The sequence below is a fragment of the Monodon monoceros genome, unplaced genomic scaffold (genome assembly GCF_005190385.1).
Source record: "Monodon monoceros isolate NGI ecotype Baffin Bay Population unplaced genomic scaffold, NGI_Narwhal_1 Super_Scaffold_11, whole genome shotgun sequence".
NCBI lineage: Eukaryota > Metazoa > Chordata > Mammalia > Artiodactyla > Monodontidae > Monodon > Monodon monoceros.
The window spans coordinates 55786958-55810301 of record NW_021703767.1 but is presented as its reverse complement, the minus strand read 5'-3'; the positions used below and the strand labels follow the sequence as shown (position 1 = coordinate 55810301).

The following is a 23344-nucleotide window of genomic DNA, read 5'->3' as shown; positions in this document are numbered from 1 at the left end:
GAACCAGAAGACCTGATGATGTAGTTCCAGTCTAAATGTTGACAGGCTCAATACCCAGGAAGAGCCGACGTTTTAGTTCTAGTCTGAAGGCAGAAAAAAACTGATGTCTCAGTTCAAGACAGTCAGAGGTTTCTTCTTACTTGCAAGAGTGTCAGCTTTTTTTTTTTTTCCCTCTATTCAGGCCTTCAACTGATTTGTTGAGGCCCACCCATATTAGGGAAGACAGTGTGCTTTACTCATTCTACCAGCTCAAATGTTAATCTCATCCAAAACATCCTCACAGATACACTCACAATAATGTTTGACCAAATATCCAGACACCCCTTGGCCCCATCAAATTGACACATAAAAGTAACCATCACAGATAATACCTAGCAGTGTTGGCTTTTATCATTGTTTTTATATCATATAATCCTCAGGAACTCTTTTAGGTAAGTAGTAATATTAATCTCTTTTTACAGACGATGATGCTGAAACATAGCGCAGTAATTTTTCTGAGTTATAGAGGTAGTCATTGTGGAGCTATTCAGATTCTTTTTTTCTTTTTTGCAATCAAATTTTTAATAACAAAGATACTATATTTTAATATGGTCAGATACATTTGGCTAAGTACAGATTTTAAAAAACACAAGTGTCTAGCCCAACAGTACAACCATACAGCTTTGTACAGAACATTCCATAGATCAACAGAAAATACATTTGAGCACAAAAATAAAAAATATTTAAAGAGAATCTCTAAGCAGCATTTTATTTCTTCAAAACAGACATACAGTACTGATTAAATATCTACAAGTGCTTTTCCTTTACAAAAATACACATATTCTTAATAGACTAAGTCATTAACAATGACCTGGTAATCTTTCACTTCAATTTGAACGATTTATAAGCTAAATCTTACAACTACAAAAAGGTTTGTATTTGTATGTTAAGATGTTACCACTTTTGACCAAAAAAAAAAACGCTTAAAATATTTTACATTTCAAAGGAAAATTAACAACATAACTGTACAATATAGTCTATGATGGTTTTATTTAATGTGAGGGCTACTCTATTAAAAACTGGTGCTTGCTGTTGTGTTGCCAGATGCAGTGAGATGTAGATATTGGTTGTGGGAATTACAAAAATGAGTGAGTTTGCCATAACTTTAATTTTCTGGGCTATTCAGATTCTTAACCACTGTGCAAACTGCCTCCATCTTATATGAGCAGAGGGAAGTATTTACCCAAGAGCCATTAACAGTGGGTCTGGAGGGAACTGAGGATTAAAGGAATAGCCTGGGGAGAGTAGAGTGCCTTAGTCCTAAAAACCAGAAGGGACTGAAAGGGAGAAAGAGATAAAGAAGTTAAGACTGTAGACTGGAGAGTAGGATAAGAGATGTAAAAAAAAAAAAAATTGCAGAGCAAGGAACTATGTGTAAATGGTAGAGAAAGCTTGATTTTCCTTGTTATGTTAGTTATGTGGTTGGAGATGAACAGTGGTATTGCTGGCAGATAGATAATAGGTCAGAAAAAATGGGAGAGTCAGGTCACTGGAGCTCTTCATATGGTTTGGGAAGAGGTGAAGAGGGACCTATTAAGATTCTTCTGGCTGAAACTAGTAGAAACCAACTGGAAAGAACTTAAGCAATAATGGCGATAATAATAATAACAGCAGCAACAATAATAATTTATTGATGGTGTCCTAGGGTAGCTCATAGAATCCTGAACTATTTGTGCCATCAAATATAATGGTATATGATCAAGGATTCACTTGTCTTTGGATTGAAATACCTCATACTTTTGGTATATGCAACCTGACATCTTACTATGTTAGATTCACTTCTGATTGTGGTCTTTCTTGTGTGTACATGGTTTTGTTTTGATTATTTTAGATCTTTGCCTTAAATGGAGAGTCTTGCCTCCCTCTGCTAATTATCAGGAAAAAGAAATTTATGACATCTGGATTTGTGCTAATAACGCTAACCTCTTGGAAAACAGGTAGTTTTTGATAGTTTTCTAAAATTCTTTATTCATTTTTAATTCCTAAAATATATATGTGTGAAACTGGATACATAGATAATTTTTAGCTTAGTAGCTGTCATTTCTTCTAACTCTTTCTAGCTCCTTGCCACCTCTGGAAGGATATTTCGTTAGTATTCTTTTCCATCAAGTTAAGAGAGTCCTGGGTGTAACTTTTTGTCAGCATTTGGTGTGCAGCTCTGTGCTTCCACTAGCGGGAGACCTACCCTGGTGTTTAAGAGTTCTGCCTTCCAGTTCATTTACACACAATGTACAATCTTATCCTGCAGGAGTCTTATCTAGAGGGTGTCTCTAGAGGCACTAAACTGTTAGACTATGTGCTTTTCCTGTTTAAGTCATATATTGATTTCATTGCTTTGTGCTTTTGGAGGAAGAAGTTCAGACTAAAACAGGAAAAAAAACCCAATTAAATATTGATGAATGTCAATGTTATTACAAGCCCTTTTGACTTACTTCTTTTCCTTGTGGGCAAAAGAGTTAATACTCCCCTTTAACAAAGGCACCCTTAAGTGAAGCATCGCTTTTCCATGGAGTTTATTCTAAGTACTTTGACCTGGATAAGTGGATCAATATTGCTAATACAGACATTAGGGTAATAACTCTTGTTTATTTTTATCCAGCCCTGAATAAAAAATAAAGGGCAACTGAATAAAAATTAGAAAGAAGAAAACATTTAGAAACTGCTACTAAAACCCCTTCCACCTGGAGTCTCCAGGTTAATCATATTTAGAGATTAACAAAAAATGTCAGAGGTGACGGGGCTCTTAGATTTCACATGGCCTAAGGGGTTTTTCAGTCTCCCTTTCTTGGTTTGCAGCAGAACCTTTTTTTTTTTCTCCCCCAAATAAAATTTGTCTCTGACCTCAAGTATATAAAACAGATAAAAACAGAACTGTCCTGATTTAATTGGAGGTTGAGAATCTGGAGGCCAGAAGTATCCACTTCTCATTTCTGTCCCTACTCTCTCTAAAAAGCTTAGAGCTCCAGGGAGCATGATTATAAAACAGTGATATAGTCTCACTTCTTCATTTTAGAGAAATGGAAATTGAAGCCCAAAATGTGGGGGTGAGAAGCCTGTTCATGAAGCCACTGGCCCAGGTCTTCTAACTCCCAACCTGATTCTAGTCCTAACTTGTAACTTAAATATCTCCCAAATAGGAACACAGTGGTGGCTCAGTTTCAATATTAAGAATAGGTAGTGTTTTCATTGTCATTGTCATGATTTTCACCCAAGTGTTGTTTAAGAGAAGTTTTTTTGTTGTTGTTTTGGTTTTGATTTTTAAATTTCTGCGTGGAAAGCCTTATGCTAGGAAATGTAAGTAAAATTGGTCCAAGCCCGCAACTGTCAAAAAAAAAAAAAAGTTAATAATATTGATCACTTTCTGTGAGCTCAGAACTTTCATACAGTGTAGGATAGTGTTTAGAGTTTAGACTCTGGGTCCAGACTGCCTGGGTTTGACTCCTGGCTTCATTAGCCTCTGAAGCCTTGGACAAATGATATAACCTCTCTTTAACTCATCTTCCCATCACCTAGGATGGAGTGTAATAATAGGACCTTCTGCATGTTTTCTAGGTCCAACTGAGCCCCTTGTAAGGACAATCTAAGTCCCTGGTCACTGGGGGCCCCTTGGTAACAAGCCATGAGAATTTAGATTCCTCCCCACATTCTAACCATATACCCATTACTTCTCACCCCAGTCTTAGGCCTTCTCGGACCCACAGAACTGGGAATGTGTCCTCTGTAGCTTCCCTTTTCTCAAACTTACTATTGTCCTTGAATTGGCATGGTTGCCCCCTCGTCTCCTTGAAAAGTGATGATGCCATCACAGAACGTTATAAAATTAGTTTCAGAACTGTATTAATTCTCTTTTACACATCAAAACACTGCCACTTGTGATGACAGGCAAGATAAATTTGCCATGTTGGCAGGAAACTGATGGACCTTAAAAGCCTGAAATGCAAAAAATCTTCTTATATTTATAATTTCTTAAGTCCTTGATTCTTTAAATATACTGACATAATTTTGACCATCTGTATTTCATTTCCACTGAAAAGATTAGGACAAAAAATATGCTTAAAGTGATAGCAAGAGATTTAGAAATGGGAGCTGTAGAGAAAAACTCCTGATTATAAGGGCAGTTTCTTTTTTTTACTCTTTTTTTTTGCGATATGCGGGCCTCTCACTGTTGTGGCCTCTCCCGTTGTGGAGCACAGGCTCCAGATGTGCAGGCTCAGCGGCCATGGCTCACGGGCCCAGCCGCTCCGCGGCATGTGGGATCTTCCCGGACCGGGGCACGAACCCGTGTCCCCTGCATCGGCAGGCGGACTCTCGACCATTGCGCCACCAGGGAAGCCCGGGCAGTTTTTTGAGAGCTGACACTTCTTTATGGGAGATCGTTAACAGCGATGCAGATGAAGATTCCCAAGGGAAGAGGAGTTGATCTGATGACCTCGCTCAGTCCTCTGATTCAGTATGTTTGGATGGACCATGCATAATTTGAGACTAAGCCATGAAATAGCAAAACCCTGATACATATATGCTATTGGATTTGGATAGAATCACATAAAATAAGTGTGTCAAAGTGATGAGATGTGAAATATAGTTATTTATTAGGCAACATTTGATGAGCGGAAAGACAGAGTAATGGGGCGAAAAGTGGCATCGTCTGTATTTACAGAAAATATGGTTTATTGTCAGCAGTTAATTGCCAATTGTCCTCAGGGTTAATGCCACTGAATAGCATTTGAGTGAACAATGTCCGTGTAACCAGAACTGGGGCAGGAAACATAATAATAGCTCTCTCTTACATAGCAATTACACGTTATGTCATTTCCTCTTTACAGTAATCATGTGAGCTTTCTCTATTTCTCAGAGGAGAAAACAGTGAGACTAAGGGAGGTCCAGTGACCTGTCCAGGATTCCTCCCTAAACCTGAAACTTGAAGCCAAGCAGTTTGATGCAAAACCTGTACTCCTTCTGCCTTACTATATCATGGACTCTCCGAAAGGATCCTTATCTCAGGAAGCCTAATTCCAGACAAATACTTTATGGTGACAAAACACACCATTTTACAAATGGTAGTATTTAGAGTTGGTGACCCAGGCAGGGTAAAAAGGAGCCATTCTTTTTCAGACCACCGAAGCCTCTTTTTGTTTTCCACCTTAAGCACAGAGGGAGGCTACACATTTTTGTCACAGTACCCAAGAAGTAAATATCAGTGTGCTTCCATTACATTCATTCTATACATTTCTCTGTATTGAAAATAGGGTTCACCAGCAGGGTAAAAATGATGCCTATCATTTGACTAAACCCAAAAGTCTGAATTTTGAAAAGGATGTTAAAAAATATCTGTGGCTTGTATTTCATATTAAAATTTAATTTGTTTCTAAAAATCTTTGAGGACAATTGGATGGATTGCATTTTAATAAAATATCTGAGGTTTCTCTTTTCTAAATAAAAACTTAATGCTGCCACAAGGTTCTTTTCTCAAATGAAATAGAAACCTGTGTAGGCACCACCCCACAGATGTCTTCAAATGAACACTGCAGGTGGTTATATATATGTAGGTAGGTGTCCCCTGGTTTGTTTACCTACCACCTTTCTTTGAAAATAACAGTAAAAACAAATACCATATGTGGGTGAAATTAAGTGTTTTTTCACAGTAGTATTTGAATTTGATTGTAGTCCTCACTCTTCTCTGCTGGTGGGAGCAAGAAAAGTATATGCTGCAGCCTTGAAAAATAGAGAAATATAGTGGGTATGATATGCTTTGCTTTTCCTACACTGTTTCAGGTGGGGGAAGTCCTTTTCTCTATTTTCAACCTCCTCCTCCCTTTCCTAGCTTAATACCCATTTATTTTAGAACATGAACTTCCCCCTCTTTTTGGTACCTACCAATGATGAAAAATCATTCTTGTGTAAAGCAGGCTCTAAGAATAGACCTCAGCATTTTGTTCCCTCCTCCCACCCCCCCACCATGTCCTCAGCCATGCCCTGAACTGAGGCCATGTCCAGTGGGAATGGAACTTCTTGTCTCTGCCAAGCCTCCATACCAAAGTGAATAAGATGATATCTCAATTTTTCAACAATTTGGCTAGCTCAGCTCCCCAAAACATAGCCATGAAACCAGAAGTAGGAAAAAAAAAGGCTTCAAACCTCTCCAACCATATGTCTCAAAAATCATTAGTATTTTTTGTAACCATAAAGATGGACGCCCTCACGCACAGCCTTTTTATCGCAATTTAAACACAATTCTACTTGACTATGTACAATAATACATGTATTAACCTACTAGTGGTTGGAGACAGCACATCAGTAAGGCTGGGAAGCAGAGTGCCCACCAGTATCAGGTGCAGCAGGGAGAGGAGGGTGCTAGGGTGCTGCATCAGGTCACCGGGCAGCTTGATGAAGGACTCCACTACGTGGCTCCGTAACCCCCAGGGTGGTCCCTGAGTACCGCCTCCCATCACAGTAGTTGCTGGTCTTCACAGTGATTCTGTGTCATCAAACGAAGGATCTCTATGTTTCAGAAGCAGAATTATTTGGTGTATTTTACAGAGACATATAGATTTCAATCCCAAATTTTTTTGGAAGAAAAAAAACGCTTGGTAGTAATAAGGTAAGCTTCAATTATCTAAAAAACATTTTTGCAAAAGGCCTCATTTCATGATAACGCAGGATAAGTGAAGCATTAGTAAATAATGAATATTCTCCCATTCTCATAAATATATACTACCCTCCACATTTTCCAGTAAGTTCTTTTCCAAGCAAATTGGAGATTTAAGGTCATGTATTACCTAAATTCTCAATATAATGCTCTATTTGAGCAAGGCTGCATTTGAGTTTTGGATATAAGCCAGAGAAGTTACTCCTGGTAGAAGTAAATAATCTTTTACGGACAGTAAATAGTTTTATATTTCCTCCTGATGTTATCTCTTGTACTTGTTGATTGTGAAAAGTTGTCATCAGACACAACGACTACCTTCCATCCCCCTGGGCACTACAAGCACAGTATCACCATCAAAAAATGAGAAAGACAAGCAACTTCGAGAGTCAGTCCAGAGGTATCAAAATCGACTGGAAGAACCTCATCAACAGGTGAGCCGTTAGTTATTCTTTCCAAAATCTACCCAGAGTCTCGAGCTGTTGATTTTGTGTGTGCAAATTGACTGATGTGGTTTACCCGAGTAAAATATGTAGCCTCTTTTTTTCATCTTTTTTTGTCACCCCCTTTTAATTTTGGATCTAAGGACTGTTCTAGAGTTGATCACTAGTACTCCAAGGGTCCAGAAAGGAAGAGAACTTCTTCAAATAATACTACATTTTGTACGTGATATCCTAGTCCATCTCCACAACAGTGTGTGTGAGGAACAGGGGAATATATTTCCACTCTAGGATGTAGAAGCCAACCAGTGTGTCGAAGGGCCCAGGGTCAAGTTTGGGACACTGGTCTGTATGACTCCAAAGATTAGGCTCTTTTTATTTCTTTGGGCTTCTTCCCTGGGTTTTTGAGATAAAGAGTTGTTCTTTTAAAATATTAGCCTATTAATACAGCAACTTAAAGTCGTATTTAATTATTAAGAAAATTCAATAAATAAAATATTACTATCAGTAAATGTAGGTACATGACAGTTGCAAGTGAAAGTGGCATGCAGAATTATTGTTTTAATCTCTTAATAAATTAATTACATCTCTGTTTATAAATTTAGCACCCAACTTCAGCATTTTTTGTGTAGCCTGTCAAGCTCCTCAAATAGGAATTGAGGAGGTCCGCAGCATATGTCCAAATATGTTGACTCCTGTGTAGATGTCAGGAAATAAGATGCTTATTTGAGTAGAAAACTGCCTTCCTGGGTGGGAGTTAAGACATCCAGGCTTACCACCTGATTATTACATGTATTCCTGGGTTCTTAGAAGATGAACTTTCTTTTCTACCCCAGCTTCATCTTCTTACCACTCCCACGTTGCTGGGGATCTGCCATGCAGGTCAGCCAGCACCTGTGATCACAGACAACAAAACCTGACCCTCCCTTTTTAGTCTGGAGTCTCAGGGTTTCTTTTGGGAAGATAACTGAGAGTTATTTAGAAACATATTCTCCTAAGCATTCTTCAATCCCTAAAAGTGGATCAACTTTTTACAATTCTTAGAGCATCTGGTTGTGGCTTTGAGAACAGGTCAGATGTAAAAATATCACCACCTGTGGTTATTTATTTTATTTTATTTTTTTGCGGTACGCGGGCATCTCGCTGTTGTGGCCTCTCCGCACAGGCTCCGGACGCACAGGCTCAGCAGCCATGGGAGCACAGGCTCCGGGCGCGCAGGCTCAGCGGCCATGGCTCACGGGCCCAGCTGCCCCGCGGCATGTGGGATCTTCCCGGACCGGGACACGAACCCGTGTCCCCTGCCTCGGCAGGTGGACTCTCAACCACTGCGCCACCAGGGAAGCCCTGTGGTTATTTTTATAAACAATTAGGTGAAGTCAAATCTTTTCAGTGTGAAATATCTTAATTTGTTTTGTTTCTTATTTTGCTTACCACTTCTTGTAGCTTTGTGAAGGCATTCAAAACATCCTGAATTGATTTTATCTTTATTGTAGTCTCTGGATATTTCTTTTCTTACAGAGGTCAGAGCTGACCCTTGGATAGTGATAGTGCCAATCACTAAGTCTTAACTACTTTTTCTTTGTTTGGGATTGGATGTTTTATTCATCATTGAGGTAGAGATTTTGATAGAGGCTGATGGAGTAACAGATTTGGGCCATCTGTTCTACTTATTCTTTCTTTCTTGGTAGTTGATTTTTTCATAAAAAATTTGAGCCAGGTTTATAGATTCAGTCTGCTTTAGATATAAACAAAGAAGTTTTGGCAGGACTTAAATAGAAACATACTCCTACCAGTTGAAAGGACGTTAAGACTCTTCACCATCCTCCCCTACCCCGTTTTGTGAAAATAATCCTCACATCTTTTTTCTTCTTTCCTTTTTAATTTTTTTGGCCACATCGTTCGGCATGTGGAATCTTAGTTTCTTGACCAGGGATCAAACTCGTGCCCCCTGCAGTGGAAGTGTAGATTCTTAACCACTGGACTACCAGGGAAGTCCCAATCCTTGCATCTTTAACACACTTCCAGCATGCAGAGCCCTTCACTGACCCTATTTTTATGGTAGTCAAGGAAGAGTTTGGCTAGGGGTCACCTAACCACGGGCAACCAGTTGATTTTGATGTGGTCATTGAACACATACTTGCCCTTGGGTCTGTCCCATGCTAAGCATGGTGGGGAATAGAGTGACTCTAACACCAGAATGTAAGCCCCGTGACTGCAAGGCTGGTTTTGGTTTTGTTCATTGTCTGTATTACCAAAAACACTGCCTGGCATGTAGTATGTACTCAACAGATAGTGGTTGAATCACAAAATAAAATATGCCCTCAGATAATATACAGTCCCTTTGAGGACCAAGTCTGACAGCTATTTAAAAGATAGCCACTACTGTAAGACAGTACTAGTTTACTACTTGTCTGATCATAGTGGAAACTAAATTAGAAGTTTATTACAAGGAGATAGTGAGGGCAGCTTCATTCAAAAAAGCTTCATAGAGGAAGTGGCACTTAACTTGTATCTTGAAGTCTATTTAGGGTAAATAAAGGGAAAGTACAGGGCATTATATGTGAGAAGAACATTATAAATGTAGACTTGGAGATGAGCATGGGCTTGTTCCTTCATAGAACCAACCTTTTAAATTACATGCTAAACTTATGTATTTTTAAAAATAAAAGTCAGCATTTGTGTGACATATTTGTCTTTTAAAAACTGTGTAACTCATTATAAAATATGGTAATTACTGAATAGAGGACCTCTGAAAGGTGACCTCAGTTCCCCTTTCACAAAAATAAATCATGAAAGTATTCAAAAACTAATTAGGTGATAGCTGCCTGATGCCAGGAAAAAGACTCAAAACCATCCAATGTTCAGTGAGAATTTACTTTCTTCCTGACTGCTTTTTAGAAGAAGTGCTGTTAGACTATGACACAGGAAGGGTGGGAAAGCTATAAAAACAGGGCGTTGGTGCCATTCAGGTTCAGGGCAGATGTGATTCAGGTGTAGGGTAGGCACCACTGGAAAATCAAGTAATGGCTAGTGTATTACCATGATTCCACTGTCTATTAATGGTGCCCAGTCTCTCAATATCAGGAAATAATGAGCTGCATGCTATGAAATTATGGTTTGCCCACCTCCTGTTCTCTCTTCCTGCCTCCCACTGCCAATGCTCACTTATCCATTGATTAAATCTGGGGAGCAAATATAAAAATGACCTATATCTGCCCACCCTATTTCTTACTGTCTTGCATTTCAGCTTTAGTGGCAGAAGGCATCCTGATCTGGAAAATGAAATGTTGACTTAGTAAATCAAAGACCTTTCTGGATCTTAGATTCTTTGGTTCTGGGTTTTGTGTCATTGACAACCAAAAGGGATAGAATAATGGTAGGAAGGGTAGTATTATGGTACTAGTATCAGAAATCAGCAGCTACAGCCTCTTTTCCACCCCTCATACACCCTACTGGTATGTAGAGTGACAAAAGTCTAAATTTTAGGTGTCCTACCCACAGGGTGCCCTAGTTACAGAAAATTCACAGTGATTCAGAAAACTTTTCTGGTAGAGGAGGTACCTCAATGATTAGATCTTGTCCTCTAGGAGAAAATGAAATAGCTAGGCCCAAAGCTGTCATTTCCACAGTTGGTGGTATATTTAATCCCCACAACATTACAGCTAATTATATCAATTATAGCATCAGAAGGGGAGTGAATTTCAGAGAAGTTCGATAACTTGAATCAGCCAAACATCTTTACATGGTGAAGTTGGACTTTGTTTCCTTTTTGCCTAATTCCAGCACTGATCTGCTCACAGTATCATATGATAAATACAGACAAAAAGGATATGAGAACATTGACAAAGGTAACAAACTGATAAAATGCAAATCATATTTGTTAAGGGAAATGTGTAAGTTTAGTAAACCTAATAGGAGGGCTCAAATCCAAGATGTTATTGATAAGCTGTGTCAGCAAGCCAAGGGCTCTTTATAAATTGTGCTTCTGGAACAGCCCATTCTTTTTCTCCTTTCTGAATAGATGAATTCCTAACTCCACGTTTCCCCTCATCCTTCTATATCGAGTGACAAGTGCCACCTGCTGGCCAAGCAATGAAGCATTTTCATTTTCATTGTCTCTCGTGATTGTTTAGCTACTAATTGGCCTATCATCTAGATAATTGTTATTCTGTTTTTCAGTAAGCCTAGACAATAATTTTAAAACCATAAGGTAGAGTTACAGAGTCAAGTCCTCTGCATCTGAGGACTTTCCAGTCCTCAATTTTTCCCCTTTCTCAGTTTTAACTCACAATTTACAGTCTCTTCTACCTTCTATTGTACGACAGGACAACTATGTCATAATCAAACACACGGAATATAGTTTTAGGTCCATTTCATTCAGGGATTTTTGGTATCACTTCAAATCCACTTAATGTCTTCAAATCATTATAAGGCAGATGATAACTTGATTCCCTGAATGAAGCCTGCTCTATATTTACCCATTTGTACATAAGTATAGTTCATGGGTAGTATATTTATATAATCAATATGTTTGTGCAAATGTGCTGTATTGCTTATATATTCTCTAGGTCTTTCTGGGTTAATCTTTTCTGATTAATGTTTATTTCTCATCTGGAGCCATAGTTCAGGCTCTCTCTAATCTGACACTACTCCTTTTTTGGCCTGAGTTTCTTCCCTTCTGCAGCATTCTTCCACTGAGCTGCCCCATGTTCCTTATCTGCTTTCTCCGCTTCCACACTGCTGAGTGCCTTCGTTCCTGCCATTTTTTCTGAAATGACCTCTGCCCCTTCCCTAGTCCTTCAAGATCGCAAACTAATGTCATTGCTGTGTGAAGTTTTTTCTCATTTCCCTACCTGTAAAAATATCTCCTTCCTTCCAGCCCCCTTTGCCCTTGATGTTTGTCTTTCTCAAGAGCATGTTTCACTTTCTACCTGGTATTATAGTTAGTTATGTACCTGATTGGTCTCCTATATTCGACTATAATATTTTTGAAAGAAGAGACCATTCTTATTCATTGCGTTTCCAACAACACCTAGGCCTGGCCATTTTACAGAGTAGGTGTTCACCAAACAACGAGTGAAGAATTGAAGGAACAATTTGATTTGTTCCTTCACAAATAGGTAAAAGGATTCTTCACAAATAGGTAGAAAGATAATAAATATTTTTCATTGGATTGGTTGAAGTTATGTAGGTTAGACTTAAAATCTTCTGCATATATTCTTGGAGACCATAATGTTCTTACACTTGGTGAAAATAAAGTGTTGCATTTGAGTGGGAGTATAGAGACTATATTTGGATTTCATTTGTCACATTCATAGTTTTTGCGTCAAATGAATAGCCTTTGTAAAATTCCATGCCTGTTGGAAAGGAACTCCAGCAATAGCATTCTGTTCTTTTGCGGTGCTCATGTGGACACACAAACTGAAACCGTATAGTCTGGCAATTCCCACATTGGCTGTTTTAGCGGTAAATGTGGAGCAAAGAAGGCTTGCTGAACTTGTAGCCGTGTTTTTCAAATTGAAATGGCATGTCTGAGCACAACTTTATAATGAAGAATGTGGATGCATTTTCCCATTTAGAATTTAATCGTTTTAATGTGTCATTATTGTGTAGGATGCTGAGATTTCAAATCTGTATAACTATGGAGACAGATGCCTTAGAAAATATATTTATTCATTGAGTAATTTTCAGCCTCCTTACATAAACTGCCATGATCTAAAATTTATGACACCTAAAGACCCTTGTCTAACAAGAGGCTAATATACTCCCTGTAATTGAAATGTTTTACTTTATTACTCTTGCTACAAAGATCCCATTTTTCTATGGTGATGCATTGCCTTTCCAAAAAGGATAATGCATGATATACTCACCCTGGTTGGCCCTGTGTTTACAGCATAGCAGACGAGATGTTATTGCTCATGAGGAACTAATGTAGAAGTTCCTTGAGAGCAGGTGTCATGTGTTCATCTTCTCATGTACCTCTAACCATCACATCTGGCTCATTGTTGGGCACAGTAGACGTTGAACTGCAGCTGTTCAACTCCTTAGCTTGATTTCCTTGTCCAAATTCTTTTCTTTTTTTTATAGAATTATAATTGACATACAGTGTTATAGTAGTTTCAGGTGTATAACATACTGATTCAATATTTTTTATGTGACAAAATGATCACCACAATGTTTAGCTACCATCTGCTACCACAAAGGGTTATTACAATATTATTGACTGTATCCCTTATGCTGTACACTACATCCTCTTGACTTATTTATTTTATAACTGGAATTTTGTATCTCTTAATCACTTTCACCTATGTTGCCCATTTCCTCATCCCCTTCCCCTCTGGCAGCCACCAGTTTGTGTCTATGAATCTGTTTCTGTTTTGCTTTGTCCATTTTTTTTTTTATGCTCCACATATAAGTGAGATCATGTGGTATTTGTCTTTCTCTGTCTGACTTATTTCACTTAGCATAATACCCTCTAGATATATCCATGTTGTCACAGATGGCAAGAGTTCATTCTATTTTTATGGTGGACTAGTATTCCATTGTATGTATATATGCTACATCTTCTTCATCCATTCATCTGTCCACGGGCATTTAAGTTGTTTCCATATCTTGGCTATTGTAAATAGTGCTGCAGTGAACATAGGGATACATATACTTTTTGAATTAGTGTTTTTGTTTTCTTCGGATAAATATCCAGAAATGGAATTGCTGGATCGTATGATAGTTCTGTTTTTAGTTTTCTGGGGAACATCCATACTGTTTTCCATAGTGACTGCACCAAGACATTTCTGCCAGTGGTGTACAGGGGTTCCCTTTTTTCCACATCCTCACCAACACTTGTTATTTTTTGTCTTTTTGATGATAGCCATTCTGACAGGTGTGAGGTGTCATCTAATCTCATTGTGGTTTCGGTTTGCATTTCCCTGATGATTAGTGATGTTGAGCATCTTTTCATGTGTTGATCAGCCATCTCTATGTCTTCTTTGGGAAAATGTCTATTTAGGTTCCCTGCCCATTTTTAATTGGGTTGTTTGGGGTTTTCTTGATACTGAGGTTATGTAAGTTCTTTATATATTTTGGATATCAACCCCTTGTCAGATTTGCAAATATCTTCTCCCATTCAGTAGGTTGCCTTTCCTTTTGTTGATGGTTTCCTATGCTGTGCAAAAGCTTTTTAGTATGATGTAGTCCCAGTTGTTTATTTTTCCTTTTGTTGCCCTGTCTGAGGAGACAGATCCAAAAAAATATTGCTAAGCCTGATGTCAAAAAGTTTACTGCATATGTTTTCTTCTAGGAGTTTGTTTTTTTTGCGGTACGCGGGCCTCTCACTGTTGTGGCCTCTCCCGTTGCAGGGCACAGGCTCCAGACACGCAGGCTCAGCGGCCATGGCTCACGGGCCCAGCCGCTCTGCAGCATGTGGGATCCTCCCGGACCGGGGCACGAACCCGTGTCCCCTGCATCGACAGGCGGACTCTCAACCACTGTGCCACCAGGGAAGCCTCTTCTAGGAGTTTTATGGTTTCAGGTCTTACATTTGAGTCTTTAACCCATTTTGAGTTTATTTTTGTATATGGTATGAGAAAATGGTCCGTCAAATTATTTTCTTATTCATCGTTTCTTGAGGAGCTGATGTCACACTACCTGACAGAACAGCACTGTAGTTTACTAAACAAACCAGGATAGTACCTGTGATAGGAGCATCAGAACAGCCTGGCTTCAGGGAACAGTGTGGTGTGGGGAGTCTATGACAGTCCCAGCTCCTGGCTTCGTAAGTCACCCTGTTTTGTCCTGGAGATTGGGACCAAGGAATGCCATCCATTGTTGTCTGCTCCTGGGTTTCACATAAGTGACCAAACGTTGTTGCTGAGGGACAGTAGGAACTCCAGAGGGAGCTCATCCTTCCTCTGAGAAGGACAGAAGTAGCTTTGACAGTGGCTGGCAGTCTTGCCGCATTACTTCCCTCTCTGCATGTCAATCAGCCATTCTTAGTCACATCTGCAGAGATGCAGAGAGAAGGAGAGGTTTAGGTGTGTTGCCTGAATGATTTTCACTGCAGAGAATAGTAATTTGGGTTTCACTGCAAATACACCTATTTGATCAGTGCCCATAAGCACCTGAACTCTATCCACAACCAGTTTTTGATGAGTGCACGTACTAATCAGGAACAGTCAGAGGCTGCCTCGTATCCCAGATGCACCTCAGGGCCTGTTTCCTGACTCTTCTCAGAGTGAGGTTCAGGTGTTTGGCTTCCTTGCAGAGCAGGCTACTCTCTGGTTCCCTCTGAAGGAACCCTGTGTGTCTGAGCCTGTACCTCTGAGCACCAGCCCTCCTGAGCCCTCCCCTCTGAGCTTGAATACTGTTTCTCATCTGTTAGACCTAATCTCACTTCTTACTCAGGACCCAACTTTACATTTTGAATTCAGTTTAAGGAAATGTACCTCATGATTTTTCTGATTTTGAACTCAAACCCCATAGCTTGTGCCCCTCAATTTAACCTTGTTAAGTCTTTGTCTCCTGATCATATTCTTTTTTTTTTTCCTGATCATATTCTTGATCTGAATCTGTATCCTTCTTCTGTCCTAACTCCTGTAGGCTTAAGCAGAATTTAAACTTAATCTCACTTGAGTTACATTTTCCACCTTGTCCTTTACCAGTATATGATTTAACCTCCCACTCCTCCAGTCAATCTTGCTTGGCTGGGCCCAGCCTTCTAACAAAGGGCATGGGGTCTCTTGACACACTGGGGGGTTCTAATCCAATCCAAGAGAAATAACTGAAGTTTGTCCATGACTTTTGCTTTGCAATGGTCTAGAATCATCCTTCCTCTACTCTGAGAATCCTCAAGAAGGTCTTCTAGCCAAGACCACTAGTAGTAATACCTGGCATTTGAAAATGACTAAGTATTATTTAAAATACTTCTGAACAAGGGCAGATCTAGTTTTTTGGAGTCTGAGGTTTATACATTTTGGGGGATCCCCTTCAAAAAAGAAGGTGCAAAATTATAAACACGAAGTGAGACACAGGGCCCTGTGTAAGGGAGGGGTCCTGAAGCTCACACTTCATTTGCTTCATGATTTATCTGCCACGTGGTTCTGCATATACTATACCGTTTGATCACAACAGGGTTTTTGTAGTAAAAGATAATTGCATAGTTGTTGTATGTCCAATTCCCTTCTCCTCTCCAGTTTCTTCCCTAAGATTTCCATAATTATGTATATTTTGGTGAATTCTAAAACTACCCTGAATGATTACTTTAAATGTACATATTACATACATGTGGAAACTTAAATGAGAAGGGTGAATGGAAGGATTAAATGATAAGAGCACTTACAATGTGCCACCCTTAGAGATGCTTTATTTATTTATTTAAAGTTATTTATTTATTTATTTATTTTTGGCTGCGTTGGGTCTTTGTTGCTGCGCGTGGGCTTTCTCTGGTTGCGGCGAGCAGGGGCTACTCTTCGTTGCGGTGCGCGGGCTTCTCATTGCGGTGGCTTCTCTTGTTGTGGAGCATGGGCTCTAGGTGTGCGGGCTTCAGTAGTTGTGGCACACGAGCTCAGTAGCTCTGGCTCGCAGGCTCTACAGCTCAGGCTCAGTAGTTGTGGTGCACGGGCTTAGTTGCTCCACGGTATGTGGGATCTTCCCGGACCAGGACTCGAACCTGTGTTCCCTGCATTGGCAGGTGGGTTCTTAACCACTGAGTTATCAGGGAACTACGACGTGCTTTAAATATACCAACTCATTTAATCCTTATGACCATCCTGTGATTGTTGTGAGTCCTGTTTTGTCCACGAGGAAACCGAGACACAGAGAAGTAACTTGCCAAGTGTGGGGTTAGGAATCTGCAGAACTGTGATTTCAACTGACACAGTCAAGCTCCAGACCCCTCATTCTATTACTAGACTATGTTGCCTCTCTGGCTGAGGTCACAGAAACAAGGTAGGAATAGAGCTAGATCAAAAATATGAGATTGAAGGCCTTCCCTGGAGGTCCAGTGGTTGAGACTCCGTGCTTCCACGGCATGGGGCACAGGTTCGATTCCTGGTCAGGGAACTAAGATCCCACATGCCACACGGCATGGCCAAAAAAAATTGAAAATGAGATTAATTCTTAGTTCAAAGCTGTTTGAACTACTCTGCTCTCCTGCTTTCAGTTTGGATTGATAGCTCTTCAGTGTGGGAGAAATTGGGTAATTAATAACTAATTTTTTTTTTTTTTTGAGGAGCTCTGACTATATTAGGCAGAGTTGGAGGGCAGTGATCATTTTGGAAAGCTGTGCAGAGGGAGGGATGCTTAGGGGCTCCTTGAAGAAGGAGGCTGTGGAAGCAGAATATGGCGGACAGTACACTGGCCTGCTGTCAGGATACCTAACTTCAGGTCCTGGCTTTGCTGTTTATAAGCTGAGTGACCTCAGGTCTGTCTGATGTCACTAGTCCTTGATCCTAGTATACCCCTCCCCCTCCAGCTCAGTAAAAGGGGATTAGACTAGATATTTATGAAGACACATCCAATTTTAGAGCCTATGCGTAATAGTTGCCCATCTTCATTTACAGGCTAAGTTTAAAATATCTATATATATTAATTTTATTCTGAATGCAAACATGAGGTTTCTGGAGCAGAGCAGATCATTATTTAATTATAGCAAATAATCGTGCTGATTCCCTTTTGCCCTAATTTGTACCCCTGGGGCAACGGATGAGATGAGGCAGATCGTATGTTATCCTACATATACTGGAGTTTGTACCACTAGCATGGAACTCTGAAAGAAATGAATCTGGATATTTATATAGGAGAGGGACAGCCACCTCCCTAGCCCTACACTACCCCCTGACAGACAAGCACACTTCTTTGCTCTTTGAGAAGGATTCTGGGTTCTTACTCTTACCCTTTGGAATATAAATAAATCTCTTGGGGGCAAGATAAGACTAGCTTCTTCGGCTATGTCTCCATGGCCCCAGATCTCATTCCTTCCTTAAAATGTAAACACATACCTCCAGGGAGGTAAATTTCTTCAGATGCTGTCTCACTAATAATTAGTCATAAATTAAATTCCAAGATTTGTTCTTCTAGGCTAGGTCTCAAGTTTTGGTAATATTTGATCAGAAAGCCTTCACGGTGCAGAAACATAAAAATATTTTCTCTACAGTCCCACAAAGCATGGATATAAAATTAAAAGCGAGAATCCCCTGCCTTCCAGGGCTGTGAGTCTATGATGATTGGGCCATCTGTGTAAGAATGTCACATGTTTGTAAAAATGCAGATTCCCGAGATCTACAGCAGACTGACTGAACAAGAATCTGTGGGACAGAAGCCTTAGAATCTGCATTTCTGCACAGCTCCCCACACGATTCTTATGCACCGCAGACTTTCTCTTCTTTATTCCTGAGTTAAGCATCCTTCAGGTTTTCTGCTGCCAGAGATACTTCATATTATGCAGCTTTTGCTATTGAATCTGTGATTTTCAGGACTTTCCAAACATGTAAGGAAATGTAACAGTCTTGCCGGGAGAGTTTATGAGTGTCATATAAAAATAAATACTGATATTAGAAAGGTTTCTAGGGTGATGATGATTCTTTGAAATCTGAAAAGGTGATGGTGATGATAAAGATGATACCACTAGTAAACAACTACTCATTAAGTAACTGAGACAGAATTTGAAATGGATTAGCTATGTTACATGGATTTCTGTTTTGCAAAGAAATAAAAAGATGTGCCAACATTATTGATATTTTTCTATTCAAAATGTAGTTGAGACATTTTCTTTTTGAATATTGTATTTATTTATTTATTTGGCTACACCGGGTCTTAGTTGCGGCATGTGGGATCTAGTTCCCTGACCAGGGAATGAACCTGGGCCCCCTGCATTGGGAATGTGGAGTCTTAGCCACTGGGCCACCAGGGAAGTCCCTAGTTGAGACATTTTTGCTGTGTTTTTCTATGATGTCTGAAGTTCTTTTGTAGAAACACAACTCTGAAATGAATATAAAAAGAGGAAAACTAATGGAATTAAAAAAATTTTTTTTTATTACTCACAACTCTAGTGATGAGATTAGTAGTTCAGGTCAAAACTCATTACAGTAAAATTTTATAGCCAAAAGTAATTATCTTTAAGCTAGCACCAAAATTATACAAACCCAAATGATTTAAGTGTATCATACATTGTTACTAGGCTAGGCTCAATCCATTTAGCTATATTAGGAACAAGACACTGGCATTTAATATAAAGCATCTCAAAGATGTGATAACATCTGACAGGTAGTAGAGAAGTTTAGTCACATTATGAGTGCAGAATAGACTTGGGGCAGTGTTTCAACAGTGGAAGAGATGAGCAGTAGACCCTGGGAGCATCTGTTAATCACCAACGTTTTATTGAGTACCTATAAAGTGCTAAACGTTGTGATAGGTATTACAGATAAAAAATGACTTTGAGAGTTTACAGTCTGTTGAGAGAGATACCCGTATTGCCATAACTATAAGACAGTGTGATACATACCATGATAAATATAGGTAGAAAGGGATATAGGAGGCTTCTGCTATAAATATGGCTATATAGATGTAGCATCTTCCTGTTTTTTCCTGGGAGTCTTCTAAGAGCAACAAGAAAACAGAAAACAAAAATGCAACTCCAATTTCAGTCAAGCTAGGAAACATATACCAAAATACTGCAGTGCTGCCAAAAGCAGTCAAGATAATGCAGGAGCTCCACAGGAGGAAAGGAAGAGGAATGGAAAGACGAGCACAGCAATAGCACCTCTAAAGAATTAACACAAATACACTTACTGAAGAAGGGTTCATCTGGAGATGGAAAAGCTATAGCCTTTATCTACAATAGCTGGAAGGCAACAGGAGCCTTACTGGACCTGCTTTGGTTCACAGAAGTAGAAGATGTGGAATGCATATGAAAGTACTCCAAAAAGCCATATTTGCAGAAGCAGTGATTTTTGGATAAAGATTAGAAGAAAAGAGGTTTTGCTTGTGGAAAAAAAAACTTGCCTAAACTCTTATCCTCTACCTACCCTTCCTATAGAAAATTCTGGGAAAGAGCTAGTCCTGGAAAACCTAACTCTTATAATGATGTATTTAAGAAACAAACTAGTAGCATAGCTAAATATCTACAAAAAAAAGAAAAAAATCCAGTAAATTATGAATATGGCACCATATAAATATATAACATATAAATATCATAAACAAAAAAGAAACAAAATCCAGTAAGATATAAATGACAAAAAAGGAGGAACTACATCCGTTGCTGATAAAAAAAAAACACAAAACTCTTAGCAAATCAGGAACAGAAGAAAACTCCCTCAGTGTGATAAAGGACATCTACAAAAACCTTACAGCAAAAATTGTACTTATTAGTGAAAGACTAAAATCTCTCCCCTAAGATCAGGAATTAGACAAGGAGATTTGCTGTCATCACTCCAATTCAGCATTTACAGGAGGTTCTAGAAGTACAAGAAAGACAGAAAAGAAAAGGCATTCTGACTGCAAAGGAAGAGGTAAAACTGGTTCTTTTCAGATGTGATAGTCTATGTAGAAAATTGAATGGAATCTGTTAAAAAGTTACTGGAATTGGTAAAATGAGCTTAGCAAAGTTGCAGGGTTCAAAATCAGTATATAAAAATCAACTATTTTGACTTACTAGCATCAGACAATTGTAACTGAAATTTTAAAATATAATACCATTTCCAATAGCATTAAAATACATGAAGTACTTCAGGAAAAATTTGACAAAAGATGAGTAAGACCTGCACTGAAAACTACAAAACACTGATGAAAAAATTAAATAAAGCAAATAAATAGAGAGATAACCTATGTTCATGAGTTTGAAGACCCAATATTGTTAACATGTCAGTTCTCTCTAATAGGTCTATAGATTTAACCCAATGTTAATCAAAATCCAAGCTAGTTGTTTGTGGTTTTTTTTTTTTTTGTAGAAATTGTAAAATGTATAAAATTCATATGGAGTGCAGAGGATTTAAAATAACTTTGAAAAAGAACAAAGCTGGTGGGGTTGACACCATCTAATTTCAAGGCATTATAAACCTATGTTAATCAAGAGAATTTGGTATTGGTGTTAAAAGAGACAAATAGAGCCATGGGACATAATAAAGAGTACAGAAATAGACTCATACATTTGTGGTCAATTGTTTTTCAACAACGGGACCAATACATTTCATTGGGAGAAAGAAATAATCTTTTCAACAAATGATACCAAAACACTTGGATAGTCATATATACCTCAAAATAATGAACCTTGACTCTTACCTCAAACCAAATAAAAATTATGGGAAATGCAGCATAGGCCAAATGTAAAACCTAAAACTATAAACCTTCTAGAAGAATGCGTGGGAAAAAATTTTAGTGGCCTAGGATTTGGCAAAGATTTCTTAAATATGATACCAAAAGCATGAGCTATAAAAGAAAATTTAACAAATTTGACTCCATCAAAATTTAAAAACTTTGCTCTTCAAAGGACACAAGAAATCAAAAAATCAAGCCACAGACGGGGAGAAAACATTTACAAAACTCTTATCTGATCTGGACTGATATCTAGAATGTATAAAGAACTTTAAAAACTCAATAATAAGACACACAACACATTTAAAAAATAGGCAGTTTTGAGACTCTAAACAGAGGACTCAGCTGAGCCACACTGTACTTGGGCTTCTGCCCTATAGAACTGGTATTATCAGTTCTTCCTATTGTCCCTCCAACCTGAGGGCTCTAAGAGCTTCCTGCTTTTGCTAACATCTAGGGTACCTTCCATCTGCTGGTAGTCTTCTTAGCCTCTTCCATCTCTTCTGTTACCAATCACTGTAGTAAATTCCTTCTGTTCTAAAAGAGTGGGAAGAACATTTGAACAGACATTTCACTAAGGGAGATATACAGACAGCAAATAAACACGTGAATGTAAGCATACATCTACACAAAAACTTATACCTTGTATGCTCATAGTAGTTTTTTTATTTTTAAAAAAAATTTTTAACATCTTATTAGAGTATAATTGCTTTACAATGGTGTGTCAGTTTCTGCTTTATAACAAAGTGAATCAGTTATACATATACATATGTCCCCATATCCCCTCCATCTTGCGTCTCCCTCCCACCCTCCCTATCCCACCCCTCTAGGTGGTCACAAAGCACCGAGCTGATCATCCTGTGCTATGTGGCTGCTTCCCACCAGCTATCTATTTGACATTTGGCAATGTATATATGTCAATGCTACTCTCTCACTTTGTTCCCAGCTTACACTTCCCCCTCCCTGTGTCCTCAAGTCCATTCTCTATGTCTGCATCTTTATTCCTGTCCTGCCCCTAGGTTCATCAGAACCATTTTTTTTTTTTGTTTTAGATTCCATATATATATGTGTTAGCATATGGTATTTGCTTCTCTCTTTCTGACTTACTTCACTCTGTATGACAGACTCTAGGTCCATCCACCTCACTACAAATAACTCAGTTTCATTTCCTTTTATGACTGAGTAATATTCCATTGTATATATGTGCCACATCTACTTTATCCATTCATCTGTTGATGGACATTTAGGTTGCTTCCATGTCCTGGCTATTGTAAATAGAGCTGCAATGAACATTTTGGTACATGACTCTTTTTGAATTATGGTTTTCTCAGGGTATATGCCCAGTAGTGGGATTGCTGGGTCGTATGGTAGTTCTATTTGTAGTTTTTAAGGAACCTGCATACTGTTCTCTATAGTGGCTGTATCAATTTACATTCCCACCAGCAGTGCAAGAGGGTTCCCTTTTCTCCACACCCTCTCCAGCATTTATTGTTTCTAGATTTTTTGATGATGGCCATTCTGACCGGTGTGAGGTGATACCTCATTGTAGTTTTGATTTGCATTTCTCTAATGATTAATGATGTTGAGCATTCTTTCATGTGTTTGTTGGCAATCTGTGTATCTTCTTTGGAGAAATGTCTATTTAGGTCTTCTGCCCAGTTTTGGATTGGGCTGTTTGGTTTTTTGATGTTGAGCTGCATGAGTTGCTTGTAAATTTTAGAGATTAATCCTTTGTCAGTTGCTTCATTTGCAAATCTTTTCTCCCATTCTGAGGGTTGTCTTTTGGTCTTGTTTATGGTTTCCTTTGCTGTGCAAAAGCTTTGAAGTTTCATTAGGTCCCATTTGTTTATTTTTGTTTTTATTTCCATTTCTCGAGGAGGTGGGTCAAAAAGGGTCTTGCTGTGATTTATGTCATAGA

General features: G+C 38.8%; 1 protein-coding gene across 1 annotated transcript in view; it reads left to right on the top strand.

The window, feature by feature from the left end:
• The window catches only part of MORC1 (MORC family CW-type zinc finger 1), a 179188-nt gene that overhangs the window by 97765 nt on the left and 58079 nt on the right, over positions 1 to 23344 (top strand). Inside the window, exons 16-17 of the mRNA XM_029214773.1 lie at positions 1871 to 1976; positions 6978 to 7116. Of these exons, the coding sequence (XP_029070606.1) occupies positions 1871 to 1976; positions 6978 to 7116 (245 nt within the window). The remainder of the gene's footprint in view (positions 1 to 1870; positions 1977 to 6977; positions 7117 to 23344) is intronic.